We start from the raw sequence: 16,341 nt of genomic DNA, 5'->3' as shown, positions 1-16,341 counted from the left end.
AGTAGGACAACTCCATATTAACAAAAACATTCCTCAGGAGGATTTAGAGAGAGAACAGAAAGACCCTAGGAGCACAGCCCCTGTAGTGCCACACTATGAAATGCTGCACAGAACCAGGACAACTGGTGGCACTCAAAATACAGAGTGTATGCAAACATTTGGCACTGATATGTTTGGGGGACACTAACTGGCTGAACCTTTTCCCTTTATATTGCAAAGGATGACTCTCCAGAGGAGGGAAAAAGAAAAGCTCTCCCCATTGCCAGCCTTACCTTTCTTACATGAGAGAATTTGATTATTAGAGTATAACATTCAGCCTTCCTGTCCTGATTCTCTAGCAAATAGGCAAACCGGATCCAAGGCAGCATGCCATCACCTATCGCAGCAAAGTCCAAAATCTCTTCCACGAGCTACAGGCTAAGAGACAGTGCTTTGACCATGCTGCTCTCAGCCATACATCACTGCATAGGGCACAGGAAATCAGTTCTGCTCTGACCACACCCCCAAAGATTTCTTTTTCAGGGCACTTTTGTGCGTGGTGCAAATCTGTGTTTATTTAGATTTTTCTGAGTAAAAGCAGATTTTCTCAGATACCACCATAAAATGGTAGTGGCTTGGATCAAGACCTGGCACCACCGTATGGAGTTTGCAGTCACAGCCATTGTTTGTGAGGTTTTACATTCTGCACTGCTTCAGTATTCATTGTTATCTGTATAATGCCTCACCTGGCGATTAGAAACCACAGATTGAATTAGTATAACTGGCAGCTGCATGAAGTTTCACACCAGCCTGCTTGTATAGTTCGTAAAGCCATTCATAAAGCTGAATGTTACATTTCAGAATCTCTCACACCAGCTTTGCTCCTGAGTAAATGGCACTGAGATAATTTAATACTGTCAATATTGAGAGATTACGTACAGCAGGCTGTCCTCAAGATTTTCAATTTCCATCTCTAGGTTCTTTTTTTCCATCACAAGATTTGCCAGAAATTCAAGCTTTTCATCCAACAAAGTGGATAATCTCTTCAAACTACCAGAAGAAAACAAAAAATGTTAGATTCTTCATCCGAAACATGATCTCACAATGTAGCAAGAAAAGCATTAGTCATAAAATGACAAACTTAAAAATCTGTATCCAAAAGCTGACAATTGAAACCTACTTTGCCTCCATCTCGTCCCTTTTTCTAGCCCAGTGTTTTTCTTCTTTCAGTGCTTGTTCAAACTTCTGGCGTGCAGTTTTATTTTCCGATTTAAGTTTTTTATTCAGGCATTCAGCGTTCTGTAGATACTCCTTAGCCTAGAAATAAGAACATGCATATCATAGAATAAGGGCATGCAATATCAAAGTGGAGGGAAGTCACAGGTCATGGCTGAAGGAGAATGGGCAGGAAGACAAGAAAGAAAACAAGTAGGAAGCAGGTGACTGGGGTCCTGGCTTGTGCTGGTAGGAGTGCAGTAAAGTGCAGGAGAGGTGTGTATGGGATGGGGAGAATGTGGCTCCCACGTAGCGCTGCCTAATGCCAGTAGGGCTGAGTTTTTAATGGACTGACACCTTGTCTGATGTGTGCACATCTGGAGGAGAGTTCGTGAACGTAACTTGGAAACCATCCCCAGAAAGATGTGTGTAGTCTGCATAACAATAGTCTCAGGCAGCTGCCCTTCCCTCACAGGTCTGGCAGATGGAGTGCCACCACTAGTGGCCTTTTCCACACAGGCAGTATAAATTAATAACAATGTAAGAAATCATGGAGTAAATCAGCAAGAATCACTATGAAAACTCCTCACGCAGCTTTCCAGATCAGGATACCATCCTCATCCTTGTAAGCAAATCTCACCGCCATCCTCCTGCATACATCTGCCTGCCCGTTCTCTTACTGTGCATATACTCGCTCTCAAATCAACATCCTAATCTCACAAGCCTCTATATTTCATTGCATCCCAGCTCACAAGACCATACCTTCAAGTTCACCCCACCTCTTAGTGCCCCCGTAAGTATCTCAACACCTGCCCATGGTCTCGGTTGAAGAGCAGATCTCACCACTACCTCTGGCACTACCCCCAGAGTCTGGAGCAGAAGGCTACATGTCCTGCAAATGTTTGTGCCTCTTCTACCTCCTTGCACCTATCAAACACAGAGGTATGGCCAAAACAAAGCACCTGAAGTATTTCATGTCACACTTTGCACAGGCCTGTTATTGAAAGCTTTATTGAGACCTAGCCTAGTAAGAACTCTGAGCCAGAATGAAGATCTCTTACCTTCTCAAGTTCCTTATCAAAATCTTCTTTTTCTTGTGCAATTTTTGATTGTAAAAGCAATAATTCAGAATCAAGCTGATTTCTGTTAAACAAAGCCAACATAGGCATATTTAGGGGGGGGGGTATTAACACAAGATTATTAAAAATCACACATTCTTATTCTCTGGCCCCTCACGTGAATGTAAGTTACATCAATGTCTGCATGCATTTGAGCTCTATTCCATTCAGATATTCTTATTCATTACTTCCCTCTAATCTATCTGATGAGAACAAAACCTGGAAAGAAGGTAAGGACATAAAGAACTACTAGGCTCTCTATTGCTAGATCTTAAAAGACAAGCCAAGGAAGGCTTGTGGGCAATATTTTCTACATGCAAACTGATAGAAAAAGTACTCAAAAGAGCAAGCAGACAGGCCTTCCAGTAAATAAATCCTACCAGCAACAGTCTACAGGTTAAAAAAAGGAAAGTTTGAGCATGGATTTACAATCTTACTTCTGATGCACATTGTGCAAGTATGTTTTAGTGGATGCAGTCAGTACAAGTGATACCCATTTCCTTTGTCTACTATACAAACTGGAAGCCATGCAAGAAGCATGAGTCTACCTGAAGAAGTGCTTCAAGAAAGGAATCTGATACAGAGGAAGAGAGGAGAAGCAGCACTGGAGCTAGCCTGGATAATGCTAAATTGAGGATCTCCACACTGAGCTCCACGTGTGTAGTAAACAAGCCCATAGACTGACATTCAGATTATTTTGCTTATTCACATCATTTGCTACACTTTGCACCTCAGGGAACATACAGAAAAAATAGTCTCTGTGCCATAGCAAATAAGTATTCCGGCTGACAGGAAGATGGTAGCATGTGCAGAGAGCAACAGCTGACACATCCACCACATACACTGTGTAACTGAACACAGCTCTAGTCCAAAAGACACTGTTAGTGAATATTTGTTCCCTGATAGCTAATTCAGATTAACCCCAGCCATCCTCTGAGTCTTTACGGTAGAAATATATTTAGAAATATATTTAGAATATAGAAATAATTAATATAGAAATATAGCTAATAGAAATATATTTATCAAGAGACACCTTGGATTTGTTAGCTATTTTACGGATAATTCAGATGCTTTATAGAACATGGCTGGGGCAAACTTTTCCAGTGAAAACACCGATGCAGGTAGAGCAGAAAGATCAAATCAAATCATCTAATAATTCTTACTTCTTTTCCAAGGCTCCCAGCATGTCTCTCTTTTTAAATTCCATTTTCTCTTCCAAATGCTCACTCTCTTTTTTCAGTTTTGCTATGAGAATTCTCTCGTTACATATAGCCTATAAAGAAAAGAAAACAAAACAAAACAAAAAAAAACCAGACTATACCAAAATAAAATAATTTTCAAAACAGCAGATAATGAATCCCTTTACTACCACTGGTCTTTTAAAAAAAAATAAAAAAATAAAATAAAAAAAAAATCTTAACATCTGAATGTGATTCTCCTCTACTATTTTCTAGCTAGTCTGACATATTCATAGTCAAAATTTCTACTGCCTGCAAGAATGTTGAGGAAACAGTGGTTAAGGCTGCATTTTTTGCATTTAATCACTTAAAGGGTTAAAAAAAAAATAAATCAATGCAGGTTGGTAAGATAAGAAACTTCAAAAAAATTAGCCTGTGAAATCTGTCATTTAAGGGCACCTCAGTGCACAATTCTGTTATTTTCACCAATGTGATAGGCAGAAATGACTGTTACTGGAAAGGCAGCAATGCTTCTAACAGAAGCTGGCAAAGCTAGGGCAGAAAATGATGCTTTAGTCTCAGTTTGGATCATCCCATCACACAAATTAAGTTTTGTAGTATGGTTGCTATCAGTAGTGCTCAGGTAACTCAGCAGATGTTAAAATGAACGCACACAGTTTGAGCTAACACGGCAAGAAATCATAAAAGGAAAGATAAGGACACTGATCTATCCTTACTTTTCTCTGATAAGTTCTCCCACCGAAAAGGGAAAAGCGGTTCCAAAGTAGGCAGGATTGATCTGGAAGCCAACATTAAATAATTGGCAGACAAAGAAAGCTTAGTTGTCTTTTAGCACTATTAACTTTGACTGTCCAGATCTTGAGCCTCCTTAAAATTATCACGTCCACCACTGTGGACTGCCTTATTCCAGTCAGCGCGTTCATATGAAGTTCTGTGCAGCCGTCACCACGAGCTCCTTGCTCATTCCAATTCCTACAACACCTTCCAATGCAAATTCTTTCATAACAGTTGAGCAAAGTCTTTTCTAAATTTCTTTCCCTGATGTCGGCCTTGAACTACTATAAATAATTACCTTTCTTTTTCACATTTGTGCCCACCAAATATCTCAACTGCCACTTTTCTTTTTCAGCTAGCTCCAAATAGCTGACTTGAGGGTCAAGTAACCCTCTCACTGAACCCTTCCCCTCTCCCTTCCCCTCTTCTTTTTTTTTTCTTAAATTCCCCATAAGTCTGTCCTGATGAATAAATCAACCAGCACAGGGAGCAGCAAACTATTTCATTGTTGGTAAAAACATTCTATATGGATCTTCTATTTTTAACAGAGACTTATAACTGAGTAATTAGTCAATAATGCCAGTCAATTATATACCATATAAGCTCATTTTTCTTCTTAAAAGGTAGTTTGCATTTTATTCTAAATTCCCCTCACTTTGACCAGTTATGAAATTAAATTTTGATCTTTGCACTAACAATGAACCAAAACTATTTTGCATTTAACTTACTGTTGAATTCAGACTTATCAAATGTTGTAGGTCCATTAATTTTATATTCAATTTTTCAAATTCATCCTTTTTTGCTGAAGTTTTTGCCTCCTGAATATCAAGCATGTTTTTCATTTCTCTGTTCTACATTAAAAATATTACAATTAATTCACCCTGAGCAATTAACTATGCATTGTTTAAAATTTAATATTAAAGCATCTGGAGCCTTCCAAAATTAAGCAAACACTAAATTTACAGTGGAAGAAAAAAATCTGTAAAACAAACAAACAAACAAACACAGCTATGTACCTAATGAATAAATTCTTTAAGAAAAAGAAACAATAATTAATAAAAGATGCAAATTAGGATCTGTTCTCTCAAAAGCTTTTGTGATTTTATTTCAGTGTAGGAAACAGATTATACCATCCTAGGAACACAGCTACAGTTCCGTTCTGCAGAAAAAATATTTTCTACTTGGAAGTTTTCTTTTAATCTATTCACCTATTTTTATGTTAGCATTCAGAAACAATACCAAATATATGCAACTGAAAGTAGGGCAGAATAAAATAAATAAATAAACAGTGAAAACTTATCACAGAGTTTGCTGGTAAATATAGGTACCTTTATTTTAAGAAGTGTGTCTGGAGGGGTGAAATTCCAGCATATGATTATTTATCCCACACCCAGTAAAAACAACCAGTACAGACACGACATTCTGAGATGCGCTACTAGGAAACAAATTCCTTATACCATTCGATTCTGCTGTGCACATTTTTGCGTGTACATATACACCCCTCACGCACAAATACACAAGCACATGTATGCAGAAGTCAAAACAGTCAGTTTGTGCATGTGCACACCCAATGACAAGAGTCATTTTTGTGTTTGGCTGCTATGGAGATCTAAGTTAGCTCTGTATGAGAAAGCTAAACCCGACATTCAGCACAATTTTAAACAGCATTTCATTTTTGGCACTATATAACCATTTGTAAAACTGTGAAATACATTTCAAAACCTTTACCTTTCCATCACATTCTTCATTCTCTTTCTCAAGTTTACTTATTTTTTGAGCTATTTTTTCTTTTAATTCCTCTAATGCTGCCTTTGCTCTGATTATTTCTCTTTCTGTCTCCCTTGTTTTATTGTAAGTCTCAATTAACAGAACATTTGTGTTAATTTTTGTTGCCATCCTTTCATTCAGCAAGTCTACTCTTCTTTTATGCTGTGTCTGCAAGTACTCTTGCTCCTCACTGAAAAAAATAAAATGCATATAATACTTCCTACTATTCATTCAGATATTTGGTTCAAATGTTTGTTGAAATAATACTTGTCTATCCATATGTTGGCAACTCAGTCCAAGCTACAGCCCTGTCTATATAAAGGGCTGGCACCCGCTGGCACCATCTAAGACCTTTAATTCTAATGGAACAGCTTTCAGTTATTTATTGTAATAGGTATGCAGTTTTACTTTTTCCAATGTGATTGTTTTCCATGAGTTTTATTAAAAATGGAAGGGCTGTTTTCAAGCACCAAACGAATGAAGAAGACTTCCCCTAAGAAAATGCATTGTGATTTATTTTTGAACAGCTCTATAGCAGCATGCCAGAAGGTGACAGTAACATGAAATCTGGCAGGGAGAAAACAACTATCTCCCAAGTCTCTGTATCCTCTTCAGATAACTCTCAAAGAGGAAGAGGGATCTCTATCACAGTTACTGATTCAGAGTTCCTTCCACATTTTTTTTTTCAAACCTGAAAATTACAATCTTTGTACTTGTTCCTTAACATAAATTGTTGAAAGAGAAAATTCTCCCTGCCAGTGTGAGAAGCAAAGCTGCAGCCAGTTTTCTCTGAGCAAGCTTATCAGGGCCACAGGGGGCAGGCAGCAGCAAGCAGGCTCTGCTGTTCAAGAAACAAGATCTTAAAAATCAGGCTTGCTGCTGCAGCGAAGAGTTGCCTAGAAACATTTGCGGCTAGCTGCAGGGGTGAGGGACAAGCACTACTCACCATGTTTTGATAACATTTCAATTCGCCTTAATCATCTTGCCAGTATGGTTTTCCTTGTTCAAATAAATACATACCACAGTGCAGCGTTCTGTCTTTCACAAAGGGTTTGCTTCTCATCCAGTAATTCAATTTCATAAGCAATGCTCTTCAATGCAGACTGCAGCTGATTTATCTGAGCTGCACTAGATTCACGTGCTGCATTAACAAGAGCTACAAAATAAATAGCAAACACACAGAAGCCTCTTAGATATTAAAAGGCGTATCAGAGGTAATGCATAAAGGGACTGATTCATAATCTTTAGCTCACTACTATAGATACCGTCACCTGGCAAGGGATAGCTGTGATTCTAAGACACTCACTCAATAACATCCCCCTAAATCACACACTTTATTTCAGCAGTTTAGTCTTATCGCATTTTCCCTAAGTCATCTGCATCTATCAACAAGAAAAAATCTACTGTGTTCTCAGAGAACAATTGTTCTTTTTCATACTATATGTCTACAAAATTCCCTAGACATACAGTGAGCTGATAAAAATTACTTCACTGAAAAAAAAATATCTCCTGCACAACCAGCTTTAGCAGCCAGGAAGAAGGAACAGGAGCACCTTGCTCGAAATTCAGTAGCATTTCTCCTCAGCCACTGCTTTGTGAAACTGAAGAGCCTGCATGAAGAGGTGCTGCGGATAAAGCTCTTCTGTGCATGGGCGTTGTACTACAGCATCTTTTCAGCTTCTGAGATAACAGCCACATTAGTGTACATCCACCCACGCAAAAAACACTCGGTGCAGAATGGCAGCAGCTAGTCCAAACAACCGACTGCATAGCAACCGGTGCTATAGGCAGAGAGAAGGGGAGGGAGGAAACTTGCTGTAAGAAACTAACCAACAAACACAGAATGCAGCTGGAAAATAAATACCAAAGCTCTGGCTGCTGTTTCACGATGAGTCTAAAGCTGATATAACTCCATAGTACACCAAAAGAAGTCCTGTTCCCCCGCCTCGTTGCCATCCCTCCCCCTGAGCCCCCACACCTGTAACCATGCAGCCTTGTGGTTATCCAGATACACAAACCCAACTCCCTTGCTTCTCCCCAAAAGAAGAAATCCCAGTATTCATCTAGATCAGCTACTTGACCACTATCCTTTGGGACTGCAGTTAGAAAGAGGTAGCAAAGCATGCCTTGGCATATTCATCTTAAAAGTGAAACCACACCTGAGAAAAAGAACAGATAAACAGAACTCAACCTTTATTTCTTCTAGACACCTGCATCTGAGCTATTGTTTTAGCATCCCTTCATAGCCAGTGGAGAGAATGAGGCACTTCAAATTCACGATTCTTCTGACTTGCTTTAAGTATCTATTCTAGGATGAGATGAATCATGCCTCCAAGTGCCTCTTTCTCTTTACCAACCACATGAGCCAATTGATTAGCATTTGGCCAGATGAACCCCACCCAATAGTGGGGGATCACTATTATGATTAATGTCACCTCATTATTAACCCCACAGGAGGGAACTCGCAGCACAGAGCACTCAAGTGCTCTATCACAAGTACCAGAGAAAGGCTGTAGCACAGCTGGGATCAGAACTGAATGCTGCAGCTCCCCAGTCACTCCTCCAGTGCTCACGCATGGTCTTCAGTGGAGATGTCTCTCATTTACACTGTTTTGTAAGAGAACAACCCCTTACGGTGTCACACATCAAACACCCATCTTTGTTCATTAAGAAGTTACTGAAAGCAATTTACCTTTAGCAGTAAGATTCATTTTATAGTAATACTTCAAACATGTTTAAGCGTACAGAAAATTCAATTCTCTCCTTTTTCACAGCTGGTTGGGTCAGTACTACCTGTCATCTCTGCAGTAATCTCTCTTGGAAAATTCTGCAATCTGAAGCGAAGATTGCTGTTTTTTATAGTCTCTTCTTCTAGGCATTCAATGGTGTGCCTTCGAATTTCTTCCTGACAATTAACAAACCCACAAATGAGAACTAATACAACAGCAGATGAAAAAGCACTTCTTCCTTACAAAACCATTTTTTTTCATATTTGTTTTTAAGCTATTTGACACTGAATATTTTCCACACCTAGATACTTTATTTCCCTTCCTCATACTTGCTCTCTTTCCTCCTTTCTTTCACGCTTCAAAATAACAAGTAACTTCTTTCACAGGTAGCTGGCCAAACCTATGTAGCTCTAGAAACGTTTGGCTGTTAACAATCTTCAGGAAGCTGTTGCCCACGTCTCTGCTGCAAAAGCTGTGCTGGCAGGGAAAGTTTTAGCTGTCAGCTTCTGCCATTGTGAATGAAGGGTGTTATTAAAGCAACAGAAGAGCCTTATTTCCATGTGTCCTGAAGCTATACTGAAGAACAGAGACTATAGCTGGCCTTCAGAAACACCAGAAAAGTCATCTTCTGGTTCATAGTTGCTGGTATGAGAAGGGTCACTTAGGGTGAAGGTGGAGCGAGAAAACCTGAAGACCGCACCAATGGTCGGAGGAGCCCTCAAACAACTGAAAAAAGACCCACAAAGGTGTGTGACTGAGAATTGTAGGTGGATTGTTAAAGCCCCCCAATGTCTGGGAAAATAAATCAGTTCTTAAATGGATGCTGCCAAGGGCACCACAGCTTATGCATAAAACTAAACCTATCTTTCTCCTTCATTTTTACTAGCAGTTAAAATCACCAGCTAAGACACTGTGGGAAGAAAAGATGCTGTTGAATTTTGCTGTCTGCAGAGCAAATTCTATATGCATGCATATAAATTACTAGCCCTTCCTTGGGAAGATGAAATATTTAGAGATATATAATAAATGTGTAGAAGGTTTTTAATTTCGTATGAATTACATCCTCAATTAGCTGAAGCAGTGAGAAAGAAAACAGCTTTATGATTTCAGCATGTTATGTAAAACACTCATAAGACTAATGCAGAGCTGGTCTGAAATAGATGATTTAGAGGCCTACTGAAGGAGAAGGGAGAGTTTTTACAAGATTTACACCTACCTAGACAAACACGTTATGGAGATACTTGTTAAAAAACCTTCTGCTTGAAGCTATTCTGGCTTTAATGACCTCTGAGGTCTTACAGCAAAAGTTAGCTATCCATGAACAGCCACCCTTAGCTGATAATTGCTGTAAGATCTACTACTACCATATACTATGCAGTTGTTTCAAAGAAAGGCTAGCTGTTCCAAAACAATCCCTTTGGACCGGGCAAACCACCTCCTTGCTGGACCCTGTACCATCTGCTGAATTCACTGACATCAGTGGGTGTATGCACCCAGTATCCCCAAGAGAGAAGCATTCATTTTCTCCCTTGCACAGATGGCATTAAGGCCCTTAGGATGAAAAGGCTCCATACAAGCTGCCTTCAGGTGATTTTTGTGATGCTACTACCAAGCCCCTGGGGGTCTACAGCTTCCATCTCTTGAGCAAAAGCAACCTATGAAGACAGGACAGAGCTTGGAACACACTCCTACCCCAAGTCCTAATTTACTCTGCTGACTATAAGACCCCTTCCTCTTTTGACTTCAACACAAGTCTGGGTAGGCCTCAAATTTCACTAGCCCCTAGTGAAAAAAGGCATCTACTGGTCCCACATTAAAACACCAGCAGGTGAGCTGAGGCTTGGACGAACTGTGTGGTCTACTCCACTCCGGTTGGTTTGTTCGATTACAGCCACACTTCTCAGGCAGCAAAGTGCATGTGGGCACCCACCAACTTCACCCCAAACTGCCCTTCTCTCTCGCAAGGTAGAATATAACTTACATAAGAGAATACTCATAAAATTACAACTGTAAAAGACAGATCTCATGGTTAAAAGCTATTTATCTGCCATATATCTAAAACTAAATATGATGTTTTCTTACCAATTTCTTAATAGCAGTAATAGTATCTTCAAGATGCTGCACAATTTCCCCACTGAATGTATAGTCTTCATTTTTCACGTGTTTTTCTAAATTGAAAATACAGTAACATAAAAATGTATGTTTTTTAAGGTTCAAGTGTTGCTTTATAGTTCTGTGAAAATAATTCTGAAATAAGGATTTGTTTTAAAATTATTTACTAAAGCTCTTTTGCCATGTTCTAAAGTTGTCAGTGTCTTTCACACTCCTCCTCGTGCACAGAAAAGGCAAATGCACAAGTGGCATACGAGGTCCATGGGACTTGATAAATTCTTCAGTCATAAAATGGTTGTAAGTTAAATTCTGCAGAAATAATCTTTTAAAACAGTATTTGAGAGAAGTTTGCAGAGGCTATTAAACTACAGTAAAAGTTGTGGATCAAAATAAATTCCCTTTAAGTAAGGTGTAGCTTATCTTTTGAATTTTTCCAAGTAGCCATGGCTTCATTATATCTCTTTCCAACCAAAAATACTAATCTGGATTCATCAAAGTCTGAAGTGATGTTTATGTTACTACAGAAGCTACTCTTTGTGTCATTAAATTTAATTTAGTTTGAGCTAGAATAACAATTGCCCAGAGAGGCTGTTTTTCCCTGGAGATATTCAAAAGCCATCTGGACACAATCCCAGGTAATGTGCACTAGGGGAAGCTCCTTGAGCAGGGAGGTTGGACCAGATATCTCCAGAGGTTCCTTCCAACCTCAACCATTCTGTGATTTGAATTCATCCAAAAGATAGTTGTACCTGTTACAGTGGCATAACATTTTTTTACACCCTCATTTTGTAAAAGAGACTAAATCCTCTTGGGGGCAGGGGAGTGCGGAGAGAATACTTAATATAAGCATACGTGAATTTGTAGTGAAGACAAGGCAGTCACCCTGCTGAGAAGAGAGCTCTGTTTTTAGTTTGACTTACTGACTTGTTGTATACTGGCAACTGTCTAATTTCACTAGGCTCTTTATCCTGAATTAGTGTAAACAAAGACCATGTGCAGCCACTACCCCTGCTTTACCTGCCCATCTTCAACGCCTGATGATGATCACCTATCAGCGTAGGTGATCTGTAACTTATGATCTGTAACAGATGATTCTGTAACTTATGGCTCTCAGCACGAGAGATGTCAGAAAACAAATCTATGTGTGTAGCAAGCAGTGGAGTGGATTGTTTAAGGGCAGAATTTGCCCCAGCTTTGTCATTTAGTAGTAATTCTAGACAATTCTTTCTAATGACAGCAGTCTGAAACCACAGTCTTTTTACCATCTGAAAATCAACACAGCTATTAGCTATTTTCTTCAGAAATATAATTTAGGGCACATTGTGCAAAAATAAAAAATCCATGTTAAAATCTATGTTTTGCTAGTGAAGTTTTTGGTTCATTTTTGTTGTTGTTGTTTTTTGTTTTTTCCTCATCCTTTAGGTCATCTCTCTTCTAAACCCCCTCTTGATTTTTTTTTATTTATTTGATTTTCTCTTTTGTTCTTTTACTTGCTCCCTCAAAACCCGTTTCCTAGATGAAACACCTCCTTCAGAAAGAAATGATGAGATATAGCATTCAGATATTTTCAATTTCCTCCCATGCCAGTTATTAAACCAAAACTAAACACCAAACGTAAACCGACATTAGTGATGTATAGTTTCTCATATACAGCTTTTCTATCAAAAAAAAAATCCTTCTGAGAGGTCTTGCCATTTTTTTTCTTACGTGCTGCTCCCACATTCACCCTTTTATGACACCTACTTCACTTCCAAAACTCTTTTCATCAAACCTTTCAGCCTTTTAAAAGTGTCAAGCAAGGTGACATGCAAAAAATGTCAGCTATCTATTTTCAGCCCCTCTCCCGACCTCTCTCATTCAGTGCCACAAGCACAAGCTTCTCACTCCAAAACAGCATCAGCCACAGTTTATCCCCTCCACACAGCAGTGTCACTGCTTTGTCACACCTGAAATCCCTCCTCAAAACCCCTGTTTTCTTAGGGCATGTGATGGACTGCAGCGTGGCAGTGGCAAGGAGGGCAAAGTACCGTGACCACAGGCATTCACTGGTGGAGTATTCCACATCAAATTAGATCTCTTCCTATGGCTTATGTCACCCCAAGCCGTTCATCTCATCTGTGCATGGCTTTTTCTGACCTCTAGGTTTTAAGCTCTATTAGGAACATAATATTTGTACAGCCTTTGAAACTAAGCTGTTGAGATAATGCCCTAAAACAAACCTCAGAAGTAATGGGGAAGCTCAGGCCCTTGTTCCCTCATCTGACAGCTCAAGCTTCCAAAAGTGAGTTTTTGCGATATACATCCGTAACCACAGGCTGTGCCCAATCCTGGCTATTTATAAGAAACCAGTTTTAATAGACAAAAATAACTTTCCATCACAGTGAAACAGACTTGACAGCAATGGAAAGTTTTGAATGTTCTGAAATCGGAAAATTTGAAGTGATAACCAGAGGCAATGTCCCCTAGCATGGAATCCATCCTTTGGGATTGCTCAGCCTTAATATGTCTGCCCCTGCTTCTCAAAGAGGAGTGCTCTGGACCCAGATAAAACGTGTTTGAAATCTATCTCCTGTTAGTTAGTTTATTTGGTGCTTTTTATCTGGAAAACTTTATTACTCCTAGCACAATTTCCTTGCTTACACTTGAAGCAATCCTTCTCTTGCAATATGATTAATCTTTCCTTCTAAAGCAAATTGATTCTGTTCTTAGTCATCTCTTCATCTTCTTTGTGAAGACCTTTGCACCAAGTTGCTGATTGCTGAATTGTTCCAATTCTGCATCTCTGTAATCCATCCAGCTACCCTGAAAGCAAGCTGTATTTCCTACCAGAGGGACCATGATAAATGTGATTCTATAGGTGAAATTTATCATCCAAGGCGGCCCAACAGCTCCACAAGCAGGTTCTTGTCTGATACAGCCCAAGAAAAAATAACATTCAGGACAATTCAAGGGTTTCTAACCTCTCAAGAGCTGAAAAGAATGAATTTGTTTTCTAAGCATATTTAAAATTTCTTTTTTCCTTCAGATACTATGCCACATTCTCACTTTGGAAGCTGAGGGGACCACAAGCATCTGTCTCGCACCACCTGCCACAGTGCATTGACATGCCTGACCACTGTGCAAAGCGCATTTTTTTTCTTAACGTGCCACCAGACTGCTGGTTGAACAAAGACTTTTCTCAACACTGCTCCACAACATCAGCACCGTGGGGAGGTTTGTGTTACAGGTAGAAACTGTAGCTGTCAGTGAAAACTCTTTTTAAGCAGTGTTTCCAGAAATACGATGTAGTAGATAGGCTTAAAGAAAAGCCCTAGACATCTTCTCATAGGTGTTTGCCAAAACGTCTTGGGAGTCCCACAGAGGAACCAGATGGCCACATATTTGATAATAAAACCAAAAGACAAGAAGGAAATGTGTTAACAACCATGGCAGCCATCTCATTTAGTAACACACAGCCTACACAAAGCTCGTCTCCACCAAACACTTGCAGTGTCTCTTTCCTTTAGATTTTCCATCTCCTGTACCAACCCTAGTAAACCAGGCTGCAGGTAACCAGGAAGACAGTCCATGGCCAATGCAGCCATGGGGATAACATTAGCCATATTTTCTTAGGTGGATATTTAAAATGGCAAAAGTGAAGCAAAAAATAATAATACAAATAATACAAATAATAATAATAATAAAATCTGCTATTAAACCCCTATCACAACAGTACAAAATGTAGGCATAGTGCCGTGCCAGTTCTGGGGCTTTCCCTGCTTCTGCCCATCCTGGGCTGGGGGGGCGCAGTCCCCAGGGAGACCAGTCCTCCTTTCCATATGGCAGAACCCACGTCCTGGCACGGTGGACTGGAGGAGCCTCAGCAGTCCCCCAGGCCTTGCACTTGCTCACCGAGGCTCTGCAGGCGGTGGAGGGCAGCTGGTGCCACCTCAGAGGGCAACAGCGCCACAGGGCCTGGCCCAGGCCTCAACATGGCAGCCGGGCTGGGTCTCAACATGGTGGCCAGGCCGGGCCTTGCCGTTGCCAGGCAAACAGGTTCTGTAGACCCAAGGCCACCCTCTGTCCCCTCAGCCCTGGGCAGAACTCCATGGAGCTCAGACTGGGTCTGAGAGAGATCAAAATATTGCAATAAACCAAGAAGAGTCTTGGACCACATATTAAATGGCTTTCTTGCAAACCTAGCACATACAGTACTGTTAGGTGCTAGCAGTTAAACTTGATAATTACTGGCCTCGGAGGCTTTGCTGGCATCCCAACCTTTCAAAACTTGGAAGGCTTAAAAATATTAATAATAAAGTTTAGACTCTTTATTTGTTGTTCTGAGCTACAGTTGAGTTATGTTTTGAAGCTTTCCTATGGATCTGTGATATTTAAAAACTATCTTTTTAAATGCAGTTATCTGTGCTTGCCTTATCACTGTAAAAACAGGGTAAAACCAACAAATATCGTCAATTCAGAACTTAAGATAGAAGAAAGATTGCATGAGTGAATCTCAGGTGGCACTGCTGATTATTTCTATGTGAACTAAGCTCAAAGATACAAATAATCAGCAGGGTAACATCTCTTCTTTTTAATTATCTAAGAGTCTAATAGGAAGTGCTGCAATTTTCCCCTGGAGATAACCAGCATGTTAGGAGATGGCCCCTTTCTTTCCTGCATATTTATGGCTGCTGCCACCTTGCCAAGCTATTACTGGAGACCTTCTTCATTCACAATCAGTATCAATTTATGGCTCAGCAAGGGACAATCAACAAAGGTGGTGCCATCCTTCACCTCTGGTTTCCTGAGAAATTGCTCAGGAAATTGAACCCTGCCAAGAACTACGATATATTAAATGATCTGCTGTTAACCCTATATGTACACATGCAGGACTTGATCCCAAGCAAGATGGGTGTCTTCTTCTTCTCTTGATGCTCACAGGAGAGGTGGGCAGTCAGTGTATGCTGCCTTGCAAGCTGTGGCACACTTTTGGTAATGCTCTTCTGCAGCTTGAATGTGTAAAGTACCTCCAGTTATCTCCTAGAATAGGTGATAATTTCCACAGTCTTCATTTCTCTGCAGGCAGAACAACAGTATGGCATCGTTTGGTCATCCTTGGACTAGTAGAAGACTTATCTGTAGACCTGGGTTTCTAGGAGACATATTCCATCCAGCTAATAAAAAGCCATCTGTACATTGCATGACAGCTAATTTGTTAACTACAACATAAAGCCTTGTTAGGAAGAAAGGAAGAGACCTCTTTTTCTGAAAACCCTTTGAAGTCTTAGGCAGGTTTCAATGAACTTACTGGTTCCAGAGAGTAAGCAATTTGGTACCTGGCCAGCAGCTGAAATTCACGCACCTCTGGGCCAAGTAAACACATTGATTTCTATAATGCTAAAGTACTGGGGAAAAGTTCTCAATTCTCTCAGTGTATTTAGCCCCTGAACTGGAAATTATACTTGAGGA

At 40.0% G+C, this 16,341-nt stretch overlaps 1 protein-coding gene across 3 annotated transcripts in view; it reads right to left on the bottom strand.

The window, feature by feature from the left end:
• CCDC175 (coiled-coil domain containing 175) overlaps positions 1–15,403 on the bottom strand; it is a 29,815-nt gene extending 14,412 nt beyond the window's left edge. Inside the window, exons 1-10 of one of the 3 annotated variants that reach the window (XM_066998491.1) lie at positions 14,785–15,403; positions 10,864–10,949; positions 8,846–8,957; positions 7,073–7,208; positions 6,014–6,242; positions 5,014–5,136; positions 3,476–3,585; positions 2,256–2,337; positions 1,160–1,296; positions 919–1,029 (exon numbers count right to left, since the gene is read on the bottom strand). In XM_066998491.1, the coding sequence (XP_066854592.1) occupies positions 919–1,029; positions 1,160–1,296; positions 2,256–2,337; positions 3,476–3,585; positions 5,014–5,136; positions 6,014–6,242; positions 7,073–7,208; positions 8,846–8,957; positions 10,864–10,949; positions 14,785–15,049 (1,391 nt within the window). In that variant the 5' untranslated portion in view covers positions 15,050–15,403. Of the gene's footprint in view, positions 1–918; positions 1,030–1,159; positions 1,297–2,255; positions 2,338–3,475; positions 3,586–5,013; positions 5,137–6,013; positions 6,243–7,072; positions 7,209–8,243; positions 8,337–8,845; positions 8,958–10,863; positions 10,950–14,784 lie in introns of those variants that run through there. The other 2 variants (XM_066998493.1, XM_066998492.1) reach the window with 2 other exon arrangements.
• Positions 15,404–16,341: the final 938 nt, after the last annotated feature.

This window comes from Anser cygnoides, chromosome 5 (assembly GCF_040182565.1).
Source record: "Anser cygnoides isolate HZ-2024a breed goose chromosome 5, Taihu_goose_T2T_genome, whole genome shotgun sequence".
Taxonomy (NCBI): Eukaryota; Metazoa; Chordata; class Aves; order Anseriformes; family Anatidae; genus Anser; species Anser cygnoides.
This window is presented reverse-complemented; position numbering and strand designations above follow the sequence as displayed.